Raw genomic sequence first — 24950 nt, forward strand, 5'->3', positions numbered from 1 at the left:
CTTGCAGGAAGCGAGCTGGGCCCCACCTGTAGGATCTTGGTTAGCTGTGTGTGAGCCCAGTTCTCAGTCCGGGACAGGGAGTGCCCAGTTTGCCGGGGCGGGGGCGTTCGGGGTCTGGGCCCTGTGCTGGGCACCTGGGACTCGGCTGCTGTGCTCTGCCCCGAGAGCCCCAGCATTGTCACAGCCGCGTTGCTGTGAGGAACTCAAAGCGCGGGCTGCAAACAACCACCTGCTGCAGCAGGAACGCTGGGGCGAGGGCTGGGGAGAGGCGTACGGGGTCGCATCTGCAAGGTGGGCGGCCAGGGGGCCGGTGGAGGAGCGGGGCTGGAGGGTGAGGGCTGAGCCCTGACCCCTGCAGCCCCGGGCGCTGCCCCCTGCGTCTCCCGCAACCTCAGGAGCCCTCTGAGCGTCCGGCGGGGCACGGGTGCGGAGGGAGAGGCTGCTCCTGCCCTACCCTTGCCCACCCCGTCCTCGTCCTGCGCCGGAGTCGGGCGCGGCCGGGTGAGTCAGCGCCGTGCCGGGGGGGAGCCGGGGAGGGAAGGGCCCGCCCGGCCCTACAAAACCCCGCCCGGAGTGCTGCGGGCCCCAGCCGCTGGCAGAGCCGCCCGAGGAGCCGCCCGAGTCGCCGCCAAAGCCACCCTGCCCGCCCCAGCCAGGTGAGCCCTCGGCGGCAGCCCAGAAGGGGAAGGGGGGCGGCAGCGCCGCGGGGCCGGGCCGGGCTGCGGGCGGGGGTCGCGCCTTAGGAGCCGCTGCTGCGGGGAGAGCGAAGCGGGCACTGTGCGGGCAGGATGCGGAGCGGGCTGGTGGATGCGGAGCGGGGCTGATGGATGCGGAGCGGGGCTGATGGATGCGGAGCGGGGCTGATGGATGCGGAGCGGGGCTGATGGATGCGGAGTGGGCTGGTGGATGCGGCAGCCGCCCCCCTCCCGCGCCTGGCTCCCCTTCCTCCGGCCCTGCCCGCCTGTTATTTTTCTGTGCTGGGTTGCACATTGGGACGGTGGGGCCGTGGGCGAGGCAGCCCTCGGGAAGCTTCGTGCGCCCCGCAGCAACTCTGGGTGTGGCAGCGCTCACGAAAGAGGAACCGGTCCCAAACTTCGGCAAACTTTCCCGCATAGTCATTTCTTCTCGTCGTTAAGGTACACAAAGGCTCGGCTGGGTTGACCATGGTGTACTGTGCGTTCGCTTCTCGGCACGGAGGCTTGCCCAGAAGCTGTGCCGGCCAGCCAGGCTCGCTGAAGGCGGTGTTCATTCAGTTGGAGCGAGGCTGGAATTGCTCCCGCAGACACGGCGGAGCCCCGAGCCCGCCAGCTCAGCGGCCCCTTCGCTTCCTTTCCCTTCTCACCCCGGGTGCGGCCGCGGCTGCCGGAGCCGCTGGCACGGGCAGCAGGAAAGCCCAGCGGGGCAGTGCCGGGTGGGCAGCGCTCCCCGGGCGTTGCCTTTGCGCTCCCCCGCGATGCTCCGGGGAGCCCCGTGCGCCGCCCTCTAGCACTGCCAGGCTTGGGCGTGGCTCTGCCTCCCACCCTGCCCGGCCGTCGGCAGAATTGCGGAGATTCCTTTGGATTGTCAGTTAGCTCGGACACCACTTCGAGTGAGGAGGGGAGGCAGGGCACAGGAATGTTACCAGGTATTTTAATTGAAAGAGAAGTGAACAGACTTCAGGATAGTTATGCAGAAGTGAGTTGTCTGCTTGTATGTAGCAGCTTTACTTCTGTTTAACATTAGTTCTTGTATTCACATTCAAATGCTATATCTGCACAGAGGTGCAGACCCCGCTCTTCAGGTCAGGAGTGAAAGACTCCTGGAACCAGCCCCTGAGTGATTCATCCCTGTGTGTGCCTTCTGCTGCTAGAGCTGGTTTTCAGCAGCAGCCCTAGTGGGGAGAGTTTTCACTGGCCAGTATTTGGTGTAGTTTGCCTTGATGAACAAAAAACCCCCCCAAAACTTAAATCCAAAGAGGTTTTCTTGTAAAGTCTCAAAAGTGAGAATAATTTGAATGTGAAGAAACAACAGTCTTTAATTTTGTATGTACATGGTATCTTCCTGGAATGGAACTTCCTGGGTTATTAGCAATCCCCGTGGAAGAAAATGGTTCAAGTATGTTTGTGGTAGTGCAGTTCAATGAGTATTGAAATGCTTTTCTTTAAAGATATTTTTGGTTGTTTTTGGTTTGGTTTGGTTTTATTGTTCAAAATAGTGGCTTTAAATGATGTGCTAAACCTTATTGGGTGGTTTGGGGAAATGCAGCCTGGCATATTTGTACTCCTGCTTAGCATTGTATATAAATGAATGATTTTGAGCCCTTGGTTCATTTACAGCAGATGCTGCAGGTCTTCCTCACTCTCCCTCATCTCCTGTGTTAACAGGCTTGCTCTAGTTTTCGGACACAAATTGCTCCAAGTGGAAGAGTTTCCATTCTCTCACTCTGGGGATGCTGTTTCCTTGGCTCAGGTGTCTGGGAGCACCCTTTGCTCATATCTCTTCCTATTATAATAAGTGCTTATTAAAATGCTAACTCTGCTTATTGAGCAATGCAGTTGTTTGTGCATACCTGAAACTTTTCCATGGAACACGGGGAATTTTTCCATTATATGTGTGAGCTGGCCCTGGAAATCAAGATGTGGGGCTGCTTTTAAACACATGTTCTCCTGTTACCAGGGAGTTTCAGGGGTAAGTTGGTGAATAGAGACTGGGCCAGTATAATAACAGACCTGTAAACCAGTGCTTTCTGGGAGGCCTGAGGTTATGCCATCTGTTTTAGCAGAATAATATGATTCAGATTGTGTAATGCACATTTAGAAATTGGTTGGAGAAACGCCTTAAGGTGTTTGTTGAAGTATTTGTTTACAGCTGGAAGGTAAGACTTGATTCCTTTCCAGTGTAAGGAAGAACAGGCTAGTGCAAGTACTTTCTATTTACGTGTCCAAACCCATCCAGAACTTGTCAAAACTACATCAGATAAAATCAGTCCATCAGAGAACAGTGAGAGTCTGTTCTCAAATGCAAGTGCTTTACAGAGCAGGGTGTGACAAGAGCTATGTTTGTTCTCAGGGTAAAAAATCTTTCTCTGCAATGATTCTTGCAAGAACTCCCTTTTTTCCTCTTTTGCCACCTTGTGTTGATGGGCAGTCAGTTGCTACAGCATTGTTCTGGTGATATGAACCTGGAGTTCCAGCTCTATGTGAGGGTGTGTTAGATCTGTTCCTGGACTCTGATCTCGTGTTTTGTTCCAACAAACCTGATTCAGTGTGGTTTTTAATTGATTAGAAACAGTAGTCTTGCAAAAAGCTGTTGAGTGATTTTAATTTTTTTCCATATGAAAAGTTGTGCTGCAGTTGCTTTGCTTCAGCTCTCACTGGTGTTTTCTTTGTGACAAGACAGACTAAAGGACTTCACTTGCTTATCTTGGGTAACAGTTGAAATACTGTCAGAGTACAAAGGTCTCACAGATAGGCTCTTCATTTTGTGAAGCGGAAATTAGGAATTCCATAACTCAGGAACATATATCAGTCCCTTCTAACCAGCATGGTTAATAATGCCAACAGCCTATTATAACCTCTGCAGCTTCTCTTTAAAGGCCTGGGTTGGATTTTACCTCTGAAAAAACATTTATTCTCAAATATATCAGTGCATGACTGTCATTTTTGTTCTCTGTCTTACTTTTCTTCTACTGGAATCTTACTTTTTGTTGAAGTAAAGTTGCTTTTGTTGCTTAAACCTAGATTGTTTCAGAAGATGGAAGATTCTCTTTCTGCGTTCTAAGTGAGGAAATGTGAGGTAGCATTTAGACCATAAAAGTACTGTAATTTTGCTGCTGAGTTTTATTCTTGTAGCACTAGCTATTTTTGCCAAAAGTAACAATTTATTTGCTTTTCTCTTTACAGGAGCTAAAATAAAAAAAAAAAAAATTAATTAAAAAAAAAACACAACAAAAAAACCCCCACCTTTTCCGTAGCGTTTTAACCAGACACCATTATCATGAAACTATTCCAAACTTTTCTGGTTCTCCAAGCTGTCGATTAGTCATTGAGTGGAGAGGAAATTGGCCTGTGTGGCTGGTACTGAGGAAAACCCCATCCTATCAGAAGAGTGACTGGTGGAGGACTGAAAACCAGTTGAAAGGACACAGCCAGGACTGGCTGCACAATAGCTGGGAGTTGTCTGGGGGGGGCATGGAGCCAAGTAACTGGACTGGGGAATGGTTACAGTGGGAAGTGAGGGGTGTGGCACCCAGCTGAAAGCAGGGCAATTTTGGTATCAGGTTCACTTATCAGTTCATGGAATGTCACTGGTTTTGAGGTGCTGCTGCCCTTTCTCCTCTCCTAAACCAGCTCTTTTCCCTGTTTGATACTGCTCTCTGTAGCTGGATGTAGAGGTCCTTGGAAGAGAGTTTTCATTTCAGCAGCAAATAACGTTTGCTGCAGGTGCCATCCTGGGTGGCTGGATAGCAATGTGAGCAGCAATGTCTGTCCTTTCTGTAGAGAAATTTGAGAGCATGTTTTTGGGAATGCATCAAGTCTTTTAAATATTGCCCCTGGCTTGCAACCTTTGTTCCTAAACTAAGAGACCGTTTCACTAAAACAATAATACAGCTCTGGCAAACTCCCTGACCAGACACGAGAGTTTAAAAAAGGCTAAGCATTGTAACTTTTATCACATCAATGTTTATTTCTGCAATGTATATAATCCATCTCAGGGTTGGAATTCCCCTGGTTTTTTACATATACAAGGAAGATATTATTCAGGTCCTGGCAATGGAGCATTGATATTAACTTGCCACAATGGCTCTTCTTTTTGGAGCTACCATTTAGAGATAGTCCTTACTACCTCATCTCTGATAATCGTGTTACTCAGTGGTATTTGTTCTGGAGAGCTACAACAAAACCACAAGGCCCAGAATCTAGGGTTAAAGATTAAACAGGGTTATGGTTTTGTAAAATGCCTGCAAGAAAAGAAATAATTTCACTGCATTTCCTGAGTACTTGAGGAGTTGGGCATGTCATTTAAATTCTACTACTTATTGTTATTCTTTGACTTGGAGCTGGACCAAGCTATGTTGTTTCTGAATAATTTTCCTAGTACTGAGTTTTCAGTTTAGGAACTCCGTTTCTGAGGCAGGGATTCTCAAATTCCTGTTTTAAGTATTTAAAATGCAGAAAAAATGCTCGTTTAAGGAATTTTTATTGTACAATGGAATGAAGACCTCTTGCTGTTGCATTTTTAATGGTGGTGTGGCTTGGAAACTCTTAAATCTTATTTTCTGCTTGGTATTAGCAAATCCATTGGACTGTGTCCCTTGAAGTGCTGTAATGCTTTAAGTCTGGTGTAACTGTAAATATATTTAAATCTACTTGGTCTTTTTTTTTTCTCTTCCTCCAGCATTCCTTCAAGATGTCCACTGTTCATGAAATTTTAAGCAAACTCAGCCTTGAAGGAGATGTAAGTATTATTATCTAAGCAAGAAAAGTTTGTTTTACTTAAATCTCATCTTGCTCCTTTTACAGGACTCTACACCAACAATTGCTCTGAGCTGTACAGTTTACAAGATTCCACACATCTCTTAAACTTTTATTGGCTAAAAACCTAATCAGCAGTGATCAGTTTTCATCCACAAACCAGCTGTAAACCACAGGACAGTTATATGATTTAGTGAGATAATGAGAGTTGTTCTAACTGGCCAGCAGCACAAGCAGTATCCTCCTGCTGGGCCTCATCAAAGAGATCACAGGGCAAACAATGGCTGGTTTGCATCTGTGTCCCTCTTTCTTCCAAAGGAACGAGTTAAGGATGAGAACAGAAGATGGAAATAGACTCAGTTTTGCTGATACCCTCTAAGTTTTTGGGTTATTTTCCAGTTAAAAATGGAGAACATTATGAGAGGAAAAATATTTGTGATCTAATTCCTGTAATGGTTATCATCAAAACCAAACTAGCTCTTGAAAAAATTTATTTTCTCAGACTTATTTTCTCATTTTCTGTTTTATTATAGATTGCATGTTTTTCTCCACATCTGCACTTGGTTTATAGTTTTATTGAAATACCAGAAAGCCACAGTCTTTGTTTGATATCTTAAGGTGCAGTTAGATGGTAGATTCCCAGTGTGGTATCAGCATGAATTTGCGGTTCTGTGATTGTTACTGAAGAGGAAGTGAATCCTATCTGTGCATTATTTCATCACATTTCTAATGAACTTGTTACACATATAAATCTTACAGCTGGTAGCTCTGCATCTGAGCTTGGTGCAAGCAAATGTTTTGCCAATTTTTGTTACTTGTTGCGAAATTAATTATACCAGACTATCTTTTTGGAAGAGCTGTTGCAAAGAGCTGGCCAGTGCACTGTAGGTAAGTAGTAAAACTGGTTTTGTAGTGCAAAAGTAGTCAAGTCTTCAGCTTTCATGGTTATGTATTTCAATGGAGAATTACTCTTGGAATAATAATTAAGCAATATATTCTCAAGGGCAGAAATGTTTCTTCCTTGATGCTTTCAAGTAGTTGCAAAATTCAGATTTGAATACTGTTCCATGGCAGCATTTCCATCAGAAATCCTGCTGCAGAGTGTAAGAAGGCTCAGGCACCTGGTTTGTGCTCTAAGTTGGAAGCCAGAATTACTGAGTAGCTGGCCTGTGTAGCTCTGCAGCATTTAGACCAGTTCCTCTAAGCAATGATTTAGCAAATTAACTGATGTTAAAAGCAGTAGTTGAGCCACCAGTTTTTCTCTTTAAAAGGTTTTTAACCTTGAGGGTATAGAATGGTTGTGGCTGAACCCCAGTGCTGTCCTGTGCTCTGCATCAGAGGTACTGCTGCTGATTAGAGTGAAGTAAAGGACCTGATTGCCTCAGCCTTCCTTCCTTCCACGGAGAGGATGGAGTTGAGCTGAGCTTCATCTGTGCTCCCAGTTTCTGCATCTCTCCACAAGAATACAGAAAGATTCTCAGAATACTCAGGTGTAGAGATTGTGAAAAAGTCCTGGTGTTTTTAGCTTAACTTAAGCCTCTGCAGCTGTCAGTGATATTTGCTTCTCCCTCCTGTTTCCCAATAGGATTAAATTTGTCAAGCTCACAGGAAGTAAAGCAATTGGAGGACCTCTGAAGCACACGAAATGCATTGGGAGAAAACCAATTTCTCTGCTTTAGTTTGGCCCAGATGGGTGGTGCAGTTGCACATTATCTGGACTTTTACTGCCACATAGTAAAGAATTTTGTACTGAACTAAATGGAAAGTCAGTTTAAAAGCTGTCTTGTCTGAAAATATACAGTACTGGTACTGTGGTACAGTAGTGTACCAGAGTAATTGAATAGCATGGGATTTAAATGGCTGTTTTTCATAGGCAATCACCCTGATAAGACCTGTCAAGTTCTCAGGGAAACTCAGTCTGACTGGGTACATGCCTTGAGTGGAGGGACAGAGGAAAAATGGCCACCAAATTGCAAATAAGCTGTGTATTTTGTTAGTGTATGCTATCATCTTTACAGTAAACTACTCCATCTAAATTACTCAGAAAATACTTAGAGCTGAGTGGAAGGAGAGGTGCTCAGCTCTGCTAAGGTCACCAGGTGACTTGTTTCATCTTATCCAGAGTGCTGGTTAATAATCAGTGGCCCAGGATGGGGATGCCTGGCTTAGCAATCTTTCAGGCACACACATTTCTCTGAGGCTGCATTGCGTGTCTGCATTTACTGTTCTGATTGCCAACTTGATCCACTGAAAGGAAAGGCTGTGTTTTGTGGTGTGGCTCTGGGCCAAACTGGGGCCACTTTGCTGGACTGAACTGATGGTAAGAGACAAAAGAAAATGATTGAGTTTATTGGTGCTTTTTTGACTTCCTATCTCCACAGCATGGAACAGACTGTCTCCAGAAGGCACAGGGGTAGCTGCCAGAGGAATCTGTACAGAACAGTGTGACCTCTACAGGGGTAGAGTCAAAATTAGTCAGAAACCACGGAATTTTTTTAGTTAAAACCTATCTTCTTTAAAAATTGCATGTAAAAATATTTTCCGGGGATATCAGCATAGCTTTGTTCTGTTCATGAACCCAACTTCATTTTGGAGTTAGAGATGGAAACAAAAGTTTCTGGGGATCTTTTCCAAGGAAGCTTAGTTGTTCATTTATTTAGGAAATGGCTGTGGCAATTTCAGGTGCTAGTAGCTCTACCTCTCTGCCAGAGGTATAGGTTTCTAAGTTGAACTCAGCAGAGTAGGATTTGTGAATATACACAGCTACTTGTATGAAAATCTGTGCTTTAATTTAACCTTGCCCTGTGTGGTGATAACAAGCTGTTAGCTTACACTGGAGCAGCTGAGAAGAGTTGAATCTCTGTTCTGATCACCCTCTGTTTGCAGCTATAATCCTCAGGAGTGGACTATAATAAACAGCTGATAAAATCTGGTAGTTTGGAAGATGTTGCATCTTTTTACTAAGTGAGCTTACCTGCAAGTCCTCTTACTCTTCGCAGAGGGAATTTGAAATGTCATTTGATTTTGCAAGCTTCATTCTGCTTAAAGCAAGGATCTGGAGGCCAAGAGTTTCAAAAATTATTATTAATTTCTGCTTTCTAGAACTATGGCTTTACATAGATTTTTTTCTTTTTGTGTATTATCTTTAAAGGTCATGAGATAGTGCACAAAACTCTTTCTGACTATCAATTTTAATCTTTAATTTCCTTCTTTTTAAAATTTTTTTTGCAGCCTATAATCAAAAGTAAAATATTGACTTCAAATTTAAAACACTGTAGAACTTTAACTTCTTGGTATTAGCTTCCTGTAATCATTTTCCTTCAGATCTAGCCAGAAAACTCCAGATTTTAGAATACTGAAGTTTACTGAGTGAACTTGGAAGGTGTTGGGGTTTTGCTGTTTGTATATATTCTGTGTTGTAATAAGCACGCTGTGGGTGGATTTCTGGGCGATACACTTGAGGAGAAGAGAGTTCAGTGGCTCTTAGCAGAATTCCATTTTCACACATACCTGATGGTAGTTCTTGCATTTACACATTGGGCTGAACGCCAGGTAACCGAGAGCCATGTGTTTTATTAATTTCAACAATTGCACAGTTTAACTCTGAACGATTTTTTGTTCTTTTCCTTGCAGCATTCTCTCCCTCCAAGTGCCTATGCCACAGTGAAGGCCTACTCAAACTTTGATGCTGACCGGGATGCTGCAGCCCTCGAAACAGCCATCAAGACCAAAGGTGAGCAGCAGGGGCTGGGGCTTCCATTCTGTGCTAAGGTAAAAGACTGGCTTGCAAAAAACAAAAAACAAGACTGTGTTTCAACACCAACATTTTGATATCCATACTCAAAGATGCCTACTTTAGGAGGTGTTGGATTCCTCAGACTGCACTGATGAAATCATGACCAAGTTAGATTTTGAACACTGTAAGTGCATGCCTTGAATATGCTTTTAAGTTTGTAGCCGTGAGTTGTTGAGATTATCACTGCAAGTGTCCACTTTTTCTCTCTTGACTCATCAGTACTTCAAATTCTTCTTCTTTTCTGCCACTTGAGAATGAAGTGTCAGCTCCTTTGGCAGTGAGCTCTGAATCATGGATTTCTACTGGATTGTTGGATTGGACATTTCTTCTCCCTTTCAGTTCTCCAGACAGCTGCATAGGAGTAATAAAACTCATTTATCTTGTATGAATTTGGGGTCAAAGAAGGTCCTAAAAACTAGTTTCTGAAATGAGTTTGCAGTATTTCAGGAACAGGGCAACATGAGAGCTTCTATGAGCTGGGTTATTAGATTGGCTTCCCTCTGGTACATTGAAACCATCAGGAGAGCAGGGAGTGGGAACTGCAGCTCTGAAGTAATGCCTTGGTGCTACTCCTGGCCTGTGATCCTGTCCTGGGACAGGGAGTGCCACACTTTCCACACCTGCTCCAGGCCAGAGGAGCAGCAACTGGGTGTAGCTGGAACTGGCAAGTCTTTTGCCTTCATGTCAGAGAGAAATTTAAAAACTAAACAATTTCTAATTAGAAATGTTTCCATCAGTGCCAGCAAAGCATGTGCTTGACTTGATATAAATTGTAAACTATATCCCCTCCATAACAAGCACAAGGGATTCTTTCAAAAGATTTCTTAATTTAACTGGAGAAATTCCTTATTAAAGTGGGTTCAGTTCGATTTTGAATCATTTATGGTTTGATTTAAAAAAAAAAATCTCTAGTGAAAGATACATATATATATATATAAAAAATCAGATTTGGCAGCAGATGCTTTGTATGTATGTAGAGTTTTGTCTAGACTTAATGATTTTTTTGCAGCTCTGATTATAGGGCTAATCTAGACATGTCAAATACATCATCAGACTCTCAGGATAGATACAAACTTATATGTTTGAATTCCCAAGCTGCTAATTATTGCAAAAGGAAATTGCAATATCCTAGGCAGTACAAAAGCTTTTCCAGTCAGGCAAGTCAAGCTCATGTTGTGTTTCCACTTTGTCCCAGCAAAGATAAGCAGTGCAGTAAAGTTGCACGGAAACATTAAAGTAGAGAGATGATTTTTCAACTCTCTGAGGGAATAATAGGGAACCTACTCATGGACCTGCACGTTTGTAGGATTGAGCTTCTCTCTGCTTATTAGTTTGTTACCCAGATGTTATTTTGGGAAGGTGGCTTTAAAGGGAAAATCTCTTTATGGTTTTGATACCGGATCTTCCACCCTAAAGAATCTCACAAAGGAAATATTCTTGTGGAAAATTAAGAACTAGAGTGCTATGACCCTTCTTCCAGGTACTGTTTCCTTGCATTTTGAATGCTCTGGAACAGGATATTTTCATTTACTAATTCAGAAGATTTGATAAAATGCATATGTAGGATTTTTCCTCAAATGAAAATTCCAACTCATCCAGACAAGAACTGTTTTTATAAACAGTGATGTAAAGAGCTACCTGCAAGAAAAAGTTTCAAAATAATTCTGGGAAGTATCTAAAAGTTTTTGAACTAAAAATATAACACCCATAATGAACAAACATCCACAGCAGCTGCCATTTTCCTAGGAAGTCTCAGCATTTCTCTAGAAATTAGTTTGCATTCTATGTGGGAAGTAGAAATAAGCAATCTAAGTTACCACAGAATGATGAAGAGGAATATGACTTGCTCATTTTAAAACAGTGAGAGAGGTAAGTTATAAATATATGCAAGCTGGTTTGTGGTTGAAAATAAACCAAAAACCAGGCATGTAAGGACCATTTGGGGGGCTTTATGCTCTACAGGATAAAAGGACACCTGGTATCTGAACCTTTGGGCTTCCTTAGTGTTGAAAATCAAGATCTGTACGTGCTATAATGGGCCTGTATTTCACACTCACCAAAGCAGTGTTTCCAGTATATTGGAAGTTATATCAGTACCATGGAAATGATATATTGTGGAGTCTTATCTCTGGCTATACCTTAAATAAACAGTGCCTGAAGTCTGGTGTTTGCCATCAGGGCAGGTCAGTCTGGGAGAGTTACATTTAAATTACTATCCTCCTGTGTCTCAGTAATGGAAGCTCCCAAAATCAGAGTTATGAATCTCCATTTTAGTGATTCTTGTGTCAAATGGCTAAAACTTACTTTACTGCCTAAACAGCAGCTGTATATTTTGTTTAGGGAAAAGATCTAGGGCAGAGTGTATGACTGTTCTGCTCTGTGTAATATCTAAATATTTCAGCATTCATTCACACTCTTCAGATTAACTCTGCACAGGTTGCTAAGCCATCTGTTGGCACCTCTGGAAAATACTGTGATATGTTTATTTGGGCTTAGATCTACCTGCAAAAACTATACTGCACAAATACATTGTCCAGTCCTTTTCAGGGCTTTGAGTGGAGTTGAATTAAATTTATATATATATATATATATATATATATATATATATATATCTCCACCAGCCTAGGAAGGGAAAAGTGCAAAAATTACTCCAGGTCATATAAAACCTTGTAGTTAGCAATTGTTCAACGTAGAGGTTGCATAATGCAAATAACTTGTTAAAGTTCTGGCTTGTTCCTTTTGGTATAAATGCCATGGCTGTGTTTCATTTTTATGCTCTGTAGTGTTTCTCTATCAAATTCATTTAGTGCCTTGGCATGTCCTTTGTGAACGTTGGCTTTTTGCTGCATAGGACAAGAAGCTGTTTAATTTCTGTATAATGCTCTACTGTGCTCTGTGTATAGATTAGCTGATGTACATGAACCTAAACAGAAGAAACTATCTGGAAGGGCACTAACAGAGCTTAAGTTAGATTTCCTTTTCTTTTTTCTTGTAGCAAAGACAGCTGCTTAAGTGTGTCTTTTCTGTTTCAGAGTTATTTCCTAGCATTGACACTTAGTGTGTCTCAAGTTAGTTTTGTCAGACTAGGTTGTGAATATTTGTTATTTGCAGCCTTTTATTGAGGTCTCATGGGATACTTTTTTATTCCATGAGTGGCAGAATTCAGGCACAGGTTTTTTGTAGGAAAGGGCTTAGAACATAGATCTGTAATAAATTCATTATATCCAGAAATTGGCAAAACAATGATGACATGTAAAGCAGTCAATTCAATTTTACAGAAAGGTCTTCTGTGTATGTGGTATTTCCAACATGCCCATACCTTTTGACAGAGTTTTTAAGATTATGAAGTAAAGGTTTTTAGAGGATATCTGCTGGCTTGCTGGTGAGAGAGGGCAATGCCTGAAATCCACCAAACTGCATCAGTCAGATATTCCAAATATTGAAACTGTCACTAAAGAAATATCTTATTGCAACATGGTTTGGGTTTGGTGAACCCTTGCTAAGGAAAATAGCAGAGCTGAAATTATGGTCTTGTTTTATCTAAATTTTTCCCTTTGACCCCATTCTTGTTCATTTCCTCATTTTTGCTGACTGAGCTCCAGCACTGTGAGCTTACCAATGCCAAACATTGTCTCTTTCACAAGAAAAGCTGTTATTAAGCAGAATTTTCCTTTCCATTCCCCATTGATAAAAATGCAGGGATAAAATCTGCCTAGCCAGAATAAATTTGGAAATAAACTCTTTTTCATTGCCTTGAAACTTTCAGAGACTTTAGCAAACAGCAAAGGAAAGTGTTTGAGCTGCTGTCCTGCTGTGCCCCACCTCAGCAGCTGTGAGTCAGCATCCTGTGTGTGAAGCATGATTCCCAAGTGTGAATGAAGTAAAAGCACTTACTTTCCACTGGATGCCAGAGCAATGAGTTAACTTCATTTTTCCATAGTGTATGTATAAGAAACTTGGATGCAGTCAGTCATTTGTGGACTTTTAATCTGTAGCAATTGTGGTACAACTTGAAAATGTCATTTGCTTTTTTGAATGCCAAGAATGGTTTAAATTCAGAATTTATTAAAAAGCTTAAGGCATTGGCTTGTGCTGTGGGCCTGCAACAGCTAAAAGGCTCAATGTCTGTGTGTGGCCATTTCTGGACAGGGAGAATTTGTTTTCTCTTATAATGTGGGAACGCTTTAAAATGTGTGGGAGTAGATTACGGCTGAAATGTGCAGTCAGCCTGTTTTCAACTCAGAGTTTGTAACTTAGACACATGATGCTTTCCAGGGCCTTCTAGCATCATTTGCAGGCCAGGCTTATGTGAGGAAGAGCACTGATGTAGGTCTGCCTCAGCACAAGCTAAGGACACGAGGCTACCAAATGTAATATTTCATCATGAAAAATGTGATGAAGAAAGAGAATTTTTGGATTTGACTTGCAATTTTAGACTCTGCAGCTAGGGTTAAAAGGTTTTATGCAAGATTCCTACTTTAATGATTCATTTTTATAGTATCTGTTGCAGTTCTTTGTTTCAGGTTACTTTGGGTAACAGGAAAAAGAAATGTAGCTGAATTCTGGCAGGGATCTGAGTCCTGCTAGTAGCTGCTGATCCAGTGCTTACTTTCTGAGGTTTTTTTATCAAGAAATCATCTTTTACACTGATGTGTATGCAAGTGTGAAAAAAGTTATTCATAATACTTTTATTAAGCAGGATCAACACTAACTAGTGAGAGCTGCTGAGCTCTGCTCCAGACAGCACCTGTGCTGTGTTTGGAGTGTTGGGAACCTCCTGATACAAAAACAGGGGCAAGAAAGCTTCTCTAACTCTCTGTCTCGTGTCTTTGTAGGTGTGGATGAGGTCACCATCATCAATATCCTGACAAACCGCAACAATGAGCAAAGGCAGGACATTGCTTTTGCCTATCAGAGGAGAACCAAAAAGGTAATAAAACATGAAGAAATAGTAATTACTGAATATTTTTTTTGTGGAAAATTAGATTTTTTCAGGGTTTGTCTTTTCACTGAAATTCAAGATGCATCTACTTTGTCCATGCTGCCACAGTTTAGGACTGGTATAACTTTGAAATATGTTGATTATGCACAATCGGGACTGCCATCTGTTGGAGATGGTTTCCTAGAACCTTCAGAAATCACAGTGGGATCCACAGGATTCTTTGGTGAAATGTGCTAAAAATACTGAGAAGTCACTGGCATGAAGTGCCTCCATTTGAAGGAAAAAATGAAAGAGAGTGCTTTAAGGGATTGTTTGTTTGGGTTTTTTTTTTTTCTTTTGGTTGGTTTATATTTTTTGAGGGGATGTTGGATTTTTGTTTATTTTGTTAAGACAACTTAGCATACAGGAAATGTTCTGTTTCTGTTCCACAGCTAACTTAGCTGAGACAGGACTGCAGTCAGTTGTGCTACGAGCACTGCAGCTGTGGAATAGTGATCTAATGAGTTGAACTGTCATTAAAAATGATCCTGGCAGAAAGACCTTAGGTACTGATCTGTTGATGGAGAGACATTTGTAAGATGTGTTCAGAATTCTGCAAAATGAGTCTTGCTGTCTGGGAGGCAAGAACGCTTCTCTTTGGAAGTTTTGGAAATCTTACCATATTTGAAGTTTCATGCTGGTGAAAAAGAGGAAACTTATATATAGTTCAGATTATGATGAATGTATCTCTTCCAGGTTTTCCAGACCCCAAATGGTAGTCCTCCAGTAGCATCCCAGAATACTCATCTGAAACCAAATGTATTTAAATGTAGATTTAAATTTTGGAAGTTCACCAGCTTTTCTGCATGACTGATAGAGGTGTATGCAGAGGCATGGCCAGGTTGGACACGTGCATGTGTGCACATATCTGCACACCCTGCCCTGGGGACACTGGGACAATCTGCACAGAAATGGGCCCCAGTCATGAAATTGTGTCGCTTAAAGCTTTGTTAAATGTTCTGCATGATCACAAAAATGCACAGCCAAGAAAATCTGCAACTTTTTTCATGTTTCTCTCTCACTTTTTTCCTTGCTGTGACCCAAGAACAAACTGAATTTATCAGAAGTTTAACAAGTTCCAAAGAATAAAACAGTTGTATAAACAATGGAAATGTGCAATAGAAACCACTCAGAGAGATAAACATATGAGGAGGCAAAAGAGGAGGAAGTGGAATATGAAAAGACACGTAGGTATATCTTCTAGGGACAGTGTCTGATGGTTTTCTTTGCCAGCAGTTGTGCAGATTTTGTTGGCAATGTGTTGTGCTGTACTAGGCTGCTTGCTTTGTGTGTTGCAGGATCTAATAGATCCTAATAGAAATTACTAATGGATCATAATTTTCAAATGTCATATAGGCCACCTCTCTTTTAATTCCTTTGGGATGAGCAGTGTCTGATGGAAACCCTTGCTTAGGTTGGAAGGGAACCTCAGTGCCCAAGATGGACACCTTCCACTAGATCAGATTGCTCAAAGCCCCATCCTGCCTGGCCTTTTAAACATTTCCAGGGATAAGTCAACCATAACTTCTCTGGATAATGTGTTCCTTAAAATTGATTACAAAGAGATGTGCTATCTTTCCTGTGGCTGTTCTGAAGAACCCATTTTCATCCAGATAAAGATTGGAGCATTGTATCCCAAATGAAGTAGTTGCACTAAAATGTTTCTTGTCTAAGGCAGCCAGATGCCCCAAACCTCCATTCTCTCCCTTGGTCAATCCATGCAGTAAGTGCATACTGTATTAGCATCAACTAGTGCCCTGGATTAAATGGGTGACTCTGGAAATTAACTAAATGCCTTGGCTCATTATCCCTCTGGCACAACTTCTCTGCAATTCAGCTTTCTCTGCCTCCTTTTCCCCTGCCTCTCCAGATCAGTGATTGTTAGTGAGAAACCAGCAACTGAAATGCAGCAATTCCCTTCTGCATGCTACAGATTTAACTTCAGCTTAGGGAATACATGGATCTGTGTGAACCACAGGCTTGATCCCGGGGATTTCAACTTTGTAGCATACAGTACAGGGAAACTGATAACTGGCATAATTCAAGTTGCATCTGAAACCCATAAGAGGACACGGGCTCTGTTAGGTGCAGATTTGCATCCTCTGCAGTGAACGTCCCTGACTGTTTCTTTTTCTTGGGCTGACTGGCAATTAACAATAGGGATTTAGGCTACAACCTTCTGGTGGTTTCCTTGAAGATAGGCATAATTTTTCAGTGCTCAGGGATGATTTTTTTGTCTCCTTAGATAGCTGGTTGGGAACTGGGCCTTACAGTGGAATAAGTGTGCAGTCAGTTTTCCGATGTCTTAGCTAGTAAAGGGCTGGGATGAGAGGAAAACCACAAATAATACAGTGCTGCTGGGAAAACTGTGGGAGTATGATGGGCAAGCACTGACCACGGTGAATCAAACTCAGATCCATCTGTGCTTATTAGCTCCAAAAAAGCACCAGTGCTTCAGGACTGGAGTGAAGCTGTTCAGATGTGTCTGCACTGTGCTTTCCAGCACTTTGTCAGACACTGGTGAATTTCTTGTTTTCAGAGGATTAAAAAAAAACCCTTTGCCCTAATTTCTTTCTTATGCTTTCACAACCAGAAAGCTCTTTATGTTTCTGTTTTCTTGTCTGTTGTGTAAGAAACACTGCTGCAGGCTTGGCGACTTAGAGCCCTGCAGGTTAAATTCTCTGGAGATCAGAAGTGAGCTTTAATTTCTTTTCTTCCATCGTTCCATCTATTTTACAGGAACTTTCTGCAGCACTCAAGTCTGCTCTCTCAGGTCATTTGGAGGCAGTGATCTTGGGCTTGCTGAAGACACCAGCACAGTATGATGCCTCTGAACTGAAAGCTGCCATGAAGGTAAATAAGCTTTGAAATTTAACGTTGTTGATCTGGTGCCGAGAAAGAATATGGACTTCATGTTCAGGGCTGTGGTTTTCAAACTGATTACTTTATTTTTAGTGCTACAGTTTAAATATCCAGCTGCAAGACATCCAAAATGAGAGAAATCATGGAACTATGTTTAAACTAAATAAAGAGTATTTAAACTCTTGATTAAATCCTCTCTTTGAGGAAAACGTTATTCTTGTCAGTTCAGGAGTAACAAGTAGGCTTCTCTGCCTGGCTGCTTTACTGACTGCTTTTACAAACAATGCACAGGTTCATAGTATGAGAAATCTTTAAGAGAGTAGTTGTTGGCAGGAGCCATCAGATCCTCTGCTGGCATTTATAGGCTTAAACGGTAATTTTCAGTTACTGGGTCATCACTGATAAAGAACATCCTGTACCAGCCCTGCCCTTGTGTAAAAGACAAGGAAGATGAGGCATCAAAAGCAGTCTTTGCAGAGATATCTGCTCTGCAGGCCACTGAAGTAAGACTTGACAGGTGCTCATGCCAGTCCAATCACCTTTGTAAGCAAACTAAGGTGTGGCAAATTGTAGCTATAATCGTCTAATCATCACTTTATAATCGTTTAATCATCACTTCTGGATGTTCTTGTTAAAGCTTTGGCTTTTTTTAAGAGTTAGAGACAAGTACTTAGGTTTTATTGACATGTTCTGTATTTTAGACATAACTATTAATTAACTTCTCCAGATGATTAAAAAGGAGTTAATAAACAAATAAGAAAACAAAACCACCCCGTCCACCACATAAACACACACACAACCCCCACCCCCCCAAAAAAAATTTCCTTAAATCCTCAAACTCAAAAAACCAACCCACCATGGAGATGGTAATTTCAACTGTGGGCCAAATGCCCTGTTTGAGTAATCAGATGCTGCCCTCTCCTGGTCTGAGTACAGCCTATCCATAATTTATTGTGACTCAGACTAGTTTGGGGTTTGGGATTAAAGACCAAGCAATTGCCTCAGAGTAGTCCCAAATGTAGAATAATCTGTGCTCTCCATGGGTTGCTCTTCCCAGCTCCCAAACACCTGGTCTGAATTAGCAAAACCTCTCAATGCTCTGAATTTGCCTGAGCTTAAGTTTGGCTTGATAAATAGAGCATTACAAGCTATGACTTTGGTATCAGAGTTGAGAAAAGCAAAGTTATCAGTGAGGAGTTAATTATTTTTCTGTTACACATTCTTGAAAATATTTCAAAAATTTTTAGAAAATTATATATGTTGTTAGTCTTCATTTTTTCCTCAGATGCTTATTAGAATTAGAGCCATTGTGTGGAAAGCTCTTCTAGTTCTTTTAGCTTTAAGCCATTTTCATAAAATTACTTGGGTTTGCTCCTTTTTTTTGGGGGGGGGGGGGTTTGTTCCACTTTCTTGCCCCTTCAAGGGAGACATTTTACCCAAAGGGTGCTTTGCCACATAATTGCCTCCATTTTCCACATGTCCAAGACTGCAACATGAGATACATTTTCCCAGGATGTTATTCTCTTGAAATCCTGTGGAAACTATGCCAATTTTTGCCACTTGCAAAATGACATTGTTACAGGTGGGCTTAACAAACAGAGTCCTAACAGGAGGAGAAGACTGGATTTTCTTCCCTTGCTCCTTGGAATATTTTTTCCCAGAAAAAAAAAATATCACACAGGCCATGATATGCTGATGTTCTCCAGTTATGCTGGTGAGGAGGCCACTGTTAGACACTCATAGCAGATGCACGTTGCCCAGAGAGAACATTTAGAGGATCTCTAAGCCACTAGAAATATTCCATCTGTTTTTTCTCAGGAGCAGTTGGCGAAAAATATCCGTGAACTGTTAGAGTGGAGGAGAGGAGATGTCTGTAAAATATTTTTAAACCATTTAAGTGTTCCTGTTCATTGCTAGCTCCTAACTGAGTCCCGTGTGTGTTGCAGGGGCTGGGAACTGATGAAGACACACTCATTGAAATCATCTGCTCCCGGACAAATCAGGAGCTCAGTGAAATCAACAGAGTTTACAGGGAAAGTGAGTTTACTTTGCAATTTTCCATGTACTGTATCTTTTACACTAAATTTCTTGGATAAATTCCCCTCAGTGTGACTTTCATTATTAGAAAGCTCACTCAAATCTGCTTTGATTCTCTGCTATTTTATACTGGTGTTCTGGACATTTGTGTAGTTTATATAGTTTTGTCTTGTTGCTTGGTGGCAAACAGATTGTAGGCTATTTGCTACTAACACAAGTTGTGTCTAAATGAAAATTTTTTATAAGTTTTCCATGAGAGACTGATTGCATGGAACTCATGACGAGCTGGTAGCAATGCTGTTTGAATTAGGCGAGCATGGGCTCATTTCCATTGTCCTCCACACCTGACTTAGATTGTAGCTGTTTGTTAATGTGCATAAAACACAGTAATTAGCGGCCCTTTTCCTTGCAAAGGAGTATTTGTAAGACACCCTTTGCTTGAAAAGAACTCTTTGTTTCCTAGTGTACAAGACAGAACTGGAAAAGGACATCATATCAGACACATCTGGTGACTTCCGCAAGCTAATGGTTGCCCTGGCCAAGGTAGGACTGTTCATAGTTTCCCACCCTTTAGATTGTCCCTGCGTGGTGGCTGCCAGTGAAACAATTTGGTTTCTGATGCACTCTTAAATTTCCCTGTATTTTCACTGACCTTTGGGGGGAAAATAATATTAAAATGTTGAAGGGTGCAAAGTATTTTAACAGAAATGCAGCACTCACAGCTTAGCTTTATAATGGGGATGGAGTATGCAGCTACTCGTTTAGAAGATTCAGGTTAAAAAAAGGAAAAATGATGGAATATGCATATGGCAAACTGCTTACTTTCTGTGAAACCTTTCTAAAATACTGATGTCTTGTTTGAAGGGCAAAAGGTGTGAAGATACCTCTGTGATTGATTACGAGCTGATTGACCAAGATGCCAGGGTAAGTGCTGGTATTGAGCATGAAATATCTCCAGTTGGTCAGGTTTGGGGGATATTGAACTGTGGCAGTGGAGAGCATTTGTGAAGTAGGTGTGTGTATTTTAGGTTGTCCTGCACAGTAATGTTTGCATGGTGTCAGTGAATCTGCCACTTGCAATCCTGACCACTTCAGGTACCAATTTTCACAGACTACTTGCCCACTATACAAAAGCTCTCTGGTATTTCTTTTAGACACATGAAGAGAGAGAGAGCCTTTAACAAAAGGAAATACATCCATTGCAGTGAACTTAGTGGCTGTTAATGCTTGTTTGTTACATCTGCATCTGTCAAGAGCAGTTCTGCTGAGATAAACAGAGCTAAATACAGAGTAAAGCTGTAGCCAGAGGTGAATACAAAGTAATTAGTCTTAGTGTCAGATTTAGATCCTTAAATGTTGTCCCGGTGACCTGCCCAGCCACCTGTCCTTGTATGTTTCTCCCACAGACACCGTTCCAGCATTGCTTGTTTTTTCATTAAGGAAATTGTATACAACTGCAATGGCTTCTTGTGCAACTCCTGATTTTTTGTGATTTTCTTCTTCTTTGTAACCCCAGGACCTCTATGATGCTGGTGTGAAGAGAAAGGGAACTGATGTCCCCAAGTGGATCAACATTATGACTGAAAGAAGTGTTCCCCACCTGCAGAAAGGTACTATTCAAGAGACAGATTTTTTTCCCCCCTGTAAGAGAAAGTTATAACAAAATGGTAACTATTTTGTCACAAATTGAAATGATTGTGAAAAGGACTCAAAAAACATAGGTGATCTCATAAATCTTAATTCATGTCCAAAGTGTTAATTTTTTTTAATCTAGTTATTTCTGTGGATGTGTTGATCTCACGTTTTAAGTGTGTACACCTCTTTTTTACACAGGTGTAACAATGCTCAATTATATGTCACATACAGTGAAAACAAAGATGTTGCAAACCTAGAAAACATGAATTCAGGAGACCTTGAGAAGTCCTTCAGCTTTTACCTCTGTGCCAGGGTAGCTTAGCTGTGTCATATGTTTAAATCTGCCAGTGAAGACTCAAAAGCAGCTCTGATACTCCTGTAAAGCAGCACATGGGAAAAGCCATTTGAAGACTTCAGAGCTTAAATCACTGTTGTTTCAAAAAATACCAGTACAGGATTAAGATGGTATTTTCCCAGATTGTGGAGATGTTCAAGGAAAACAAAAAGGCCATGACATGGGACCTTTGGCTGACAAACTTATGCTTGTATTTAAGATGAGATTCTCAGAAGGACTTGCATAGGTATTTATTAATCATGTGTCTCTACATTCCTGTGTCTGTGTACATGCTTTGGGTGGATATTTCTGCCAGTTCTTGGTCTGGTTTTAATTTCACCTACTTTGTTTTCTGTGCTAGTGTTTGAGAGGTACAAGAGCTACAGCCCATATGACATGTTGGAGAGCATCAAGAAGGAGGTTAAGGGAGATTTGGAGAATGCCTTTCTTAATCTTGGTAAGTTACCCTGAAGTAAAGACTGTCTTTATATAGGATGTTTTCAGGGCTCTTGCAATATATCATGATAAAGGCAGGGCCTAGATTCACCCTGCTGGATGAGAAGTTAGCTGGATGTACTGGTGTTGTTGGATCCACTGGTGTATTTTAGGATATTGCAGGTATTGAGAAGCAGCTTATCTTTGCCCTCTGCAAAATATAAACTTTGCTTTCCAGTTGAAATGAAAATGCATGTCTGTTGTGATCTGCTGTTAATTCCACTTTTATTTGATAGAGAGGCTTAATGTTTGTTTCCTCAAACAAACAAAAAGGTTGAAATTGTTCAGTACCCACATAGGCTGGAGAGAAAACTGTGTGTGTCAGAGGAGAAGACAGGCAGGCTGTGAGGGGTGGTAGGGGCTAATTGAAGAGTTGATTTGACACTGAATCCTCTGAAATAGGGAGAGGCAGAGTGTAAGGCTGATACTGTGCCATGAGGTGAAGATGACAAGGATGTCACTGTGTTTAAGAGAGAGGTCTTTAAGGGGAAAATCTATTTCAGACTAAGGATGAACTGAGAGCTGTGTAATGCAAATGGAGTATAAACAGAGCTCAGCCTTGAAAAGGAGGCTTCTTATGGATTACAAGGAGGTTTTCCAGAGGAGAGATTGCTTTTAGATGTAGAACCATGAATTGGAAACTGTGGAGGAGGGCTAGCATTCTGAAATTATACACTTCTGAAATGATGCAATTTCCATGTAAGGAAACACTTCCTAAGAATGTGAGCATCTGTGGTTCAGTCACAAGCTAAACCAAATGACTTCTAAGTAGTAAGTCAGGTAAAAATATTTTCTCTGGGTCCCCTTTTTGGAGGACTTTTGCTGAAAACCTTATTTTGACTACTACCATATCTTCAAAAATGGCTGCAATATTATGTGTCTTGTGTATGGGCAGGATATTTAATTATTCTTGTCTCTCTCTTCAGTCCAGTGCATTCAGAACAAGCAGCTGTATTTTGCAGACAGACTGTATGATTCCATGAAGGTAGGAAAGACTGTTTTTTGTTTCTACTGGTTTTTTTTGTTGTTGTCATTGTTAGGCACTTCTGTTCATATGAAATGTGACTGGCATGTAAATAAATTAACAATTACCTAATATTCTTCAATAGCATTCTTTAACATCTGGTATAGGGAAATACAGAAAAGAGTCTCATAATAAAGATCTTTATTACATCAATTGATTATAATTAACAAAGACACATCTTTTGCATGTAACTTAAGAGCTGATAGCAGAAAAAGCTGTTTATTAAATACCAAAATAAGATACTAAATTTGCCTCAAAACATTTTGTGAAGAAAAAGGATGCAAGAGAAACACCTGGTGACAGGCATTAGGCAATTCCAGGAAGATCTGGTGAACCAAAAGTGCTGCTTACAGTCTAAGCTAAATTTGTGACTGTGACTTGGTTAAACACTGCTGATGAGAAAGGTACATTCATTCTCAAATTATTGGATCATAATAATGACCTTCATTAGAAGATTGATTTCATTGTATCTTTTATTGCTCATCTTGGTTGCCTGTAGTTTGCTGTCCTACCATTAACTAATGGTGGCTTGTTCTGCATTTCAGCTATTGCAGCTCTAAATGTGTGTCTGCTTGTAGGGCAAGGGAACCCGGGACAAGGTCCTGATCAGGATTATGGTATCCCGCTGTGAGGTTGACATGCTGAAAATCAAGAGTGAATTCAAGAGGAAATACGGAAAATCTCTCTATTATTTCATCCAGGCAAGTTTTTCATCTTTGGTTTTATATCATGGGCCTTTGCAGCAGTCCTCATTGGATTCATGGTACCACTAGAAGTCATGGCAGGTGTGTTAGAGGCTGCAGTGATAATATTGTATTATCTGTGTGCTATGGAAAACCCCACCTTTATCTTCACAGTCTACACCTGGTACAGTTCCTGGCAGCCACTTGACAGTACATGCAGGCTTTGTGCAATCACCTGATGTGTTCTGAAGGAAAATTCTGTTCACCAGTCCATATCCTCAGATCAAAAGAAAAGACAACTGTTCTGTGATTGCTGAATGAAAGTAGAGCATCTAAATTGCTACTTTATTTCAGTGCTCAAGGAGAAGGCTCTTTAGCTAGAGTGGCTTTTGTCCATTTCTGTGATTAGATAGGAGCTACAGGTGCTAGGTTTTGTCTAACTTGGGGCACAGGTAAGAGCCTGTGCATATGTTTCAAAGCTAATCTTCACCCTCACAACAGCATATGCTACATTATTCCTTGTGTAGAGTCAAAATCTTGACTCAATCTTTTCCTGAAGGTGTCAACTGTAGATTATTAGCAAATTTTTTTACTAGTTACCTTGGTATATGATTTTTGCAGTGATCAGTGAGACAGAGCAGAATTGAGTCCTTCAGCTTTCCTTTGTTGTGTTTCTCTTTTTCATACCCAAACTTCTCTTTTCTTGGCCTTGCATTTGTATTGCAAGAATGATTAAATTATTTAAGTTCACAAGTAAGTAAAATTCAGTCAAGATAGTCTCCTCCAGGCTGAGAAATCTTCACTGTGAATCATACTGTCCCACAGATTTAGAATATAATTCATATGCTTTCACACTTTGTGATTGTTTCCTGACATGTATTTTGAATTTTTCTTCCCTTGCTTTACAGCAAGACACAAAAGGGGACTACCAGAGGGCACTGCTGAACCTGTGTGGTGGAGAGGACTGAAAACTGTGATGGAAGAAACCCAAGTCCAGAGACAAGCCTTTTTTGCTCTTCATTTTACTGTAATCCTAGAAAACCTGGATTTCCTAGCTAACCTTGAATTGCCCTTTCCCTGCCAGAGCCCTGCTGCAGTTTGCTCCCCTGTGCTGCGTGTGCCCCTCTTGGCAGCTCTGCTTGGCTCTGCCAAAGATCCTAACAGTGTATAGCCAGAGAAACTAACCCTCCAGGGAGAAACAGGCTCACACATGCTTGTGAAAGGCTCTGCCTCTCTGTGCCATGTTTCTAATAAAACAAATAAAAATGACATTTTACTTTAAGAATACGAGTATTTCACACTTTAATTTGAAGACTGAACAGTTGCTGTGTATTTAGCTTTTGCTGCCTATTTTCTGTGTTGTTTTCATCCTAGGGTATAGCAATGGGGAACAAAGTGACACAGGCCCCCCTTATGCATCCAGAGGAGATCACTTTATTGTAAAAGTCACACCCTTTTTTATACCTTTTATCTCTACCAGACATAACTGAAACTAAACTGAAGCCTAACAGAACAGCAGCAGGGCACCCATTGGCTGGCACAGCCAATAATTAATAATTATAACCCCATATCCTACACTAGAGTTCACTACTTGTGGTGAAAATCTTCCCTCAAGCCCTTCGTCTGTTTAATGATTGGGTTTGGCAGCAG

The 24950-nt window shown here is 41.4% G+C and overlaps 1 protein-coding gene across 3 annotated transcripts; it reads left to right on the plus strand.

The window, feature by feature from the left end:
• Positions 1-186: 186 nt before the first annotated feature.
• Positions 187-24579, plus strand: ANXA2 (annexin A2). 3 transcript variants are annotated; one of them, XM_088172413.1, is made up of 13 exons: positions 1570-1624; positions 5377-5436; positions 9087-9186; positions 14085-14179; positions 16970-17083; positions 19039-19129; positions 19593-19672; positions 19994-20053; positions 20646-20739; positions 21460-21555; positions 22520-22578; positions 23196-23318; positions 24209-24579. In XM_088172413.1, exons 2-13 carry the CDS (start codon positions 5389-5391, stop codon positions 24266-24268), a joined length of 1020 nt encoding a protein of 339 aa, XP_088028539.1. In that variant the 5' UTR covers positions 1570-1624; positions 5377-5388; the 3' UTR covers positions 24269-24579. The 3 variants fall into 3 exon arrangements, with proteins under 3 accessions (XP_014734690.1, XP_088028538.1, XP_088028539.1); XM_014879204.2 differs by lacking the exons at positions 1570-1624; positions 24209-24579 and adding an exon at positions 187-656 and having other exon boundaries at positions 23196-23405; XM_088172412.1 differs by lacking the exon at positions 24209-24579 and having other exon boundaries at positions 1269-1624; positions 23196-23405.
• The last annotated feature ends 371 nt before the right edge of the window (positions 24580-24950 follow it).

This window comes from Sturnus vulgaris, chromosome 13 (assembly GCF_052056855.1).
Source record: "Sturnus vulgaris isolate bStuVul1 chromosome 13, bStuVul1.hap1, whole genome shotgun sequence".
Classification (NCBI taxonomy): domain Eukaryota; kingdom Metazoa; phylum Chordata; class Aves; order Passeriformes; family Sturnidae; genus Sturnus; species Sturnus vulgaris.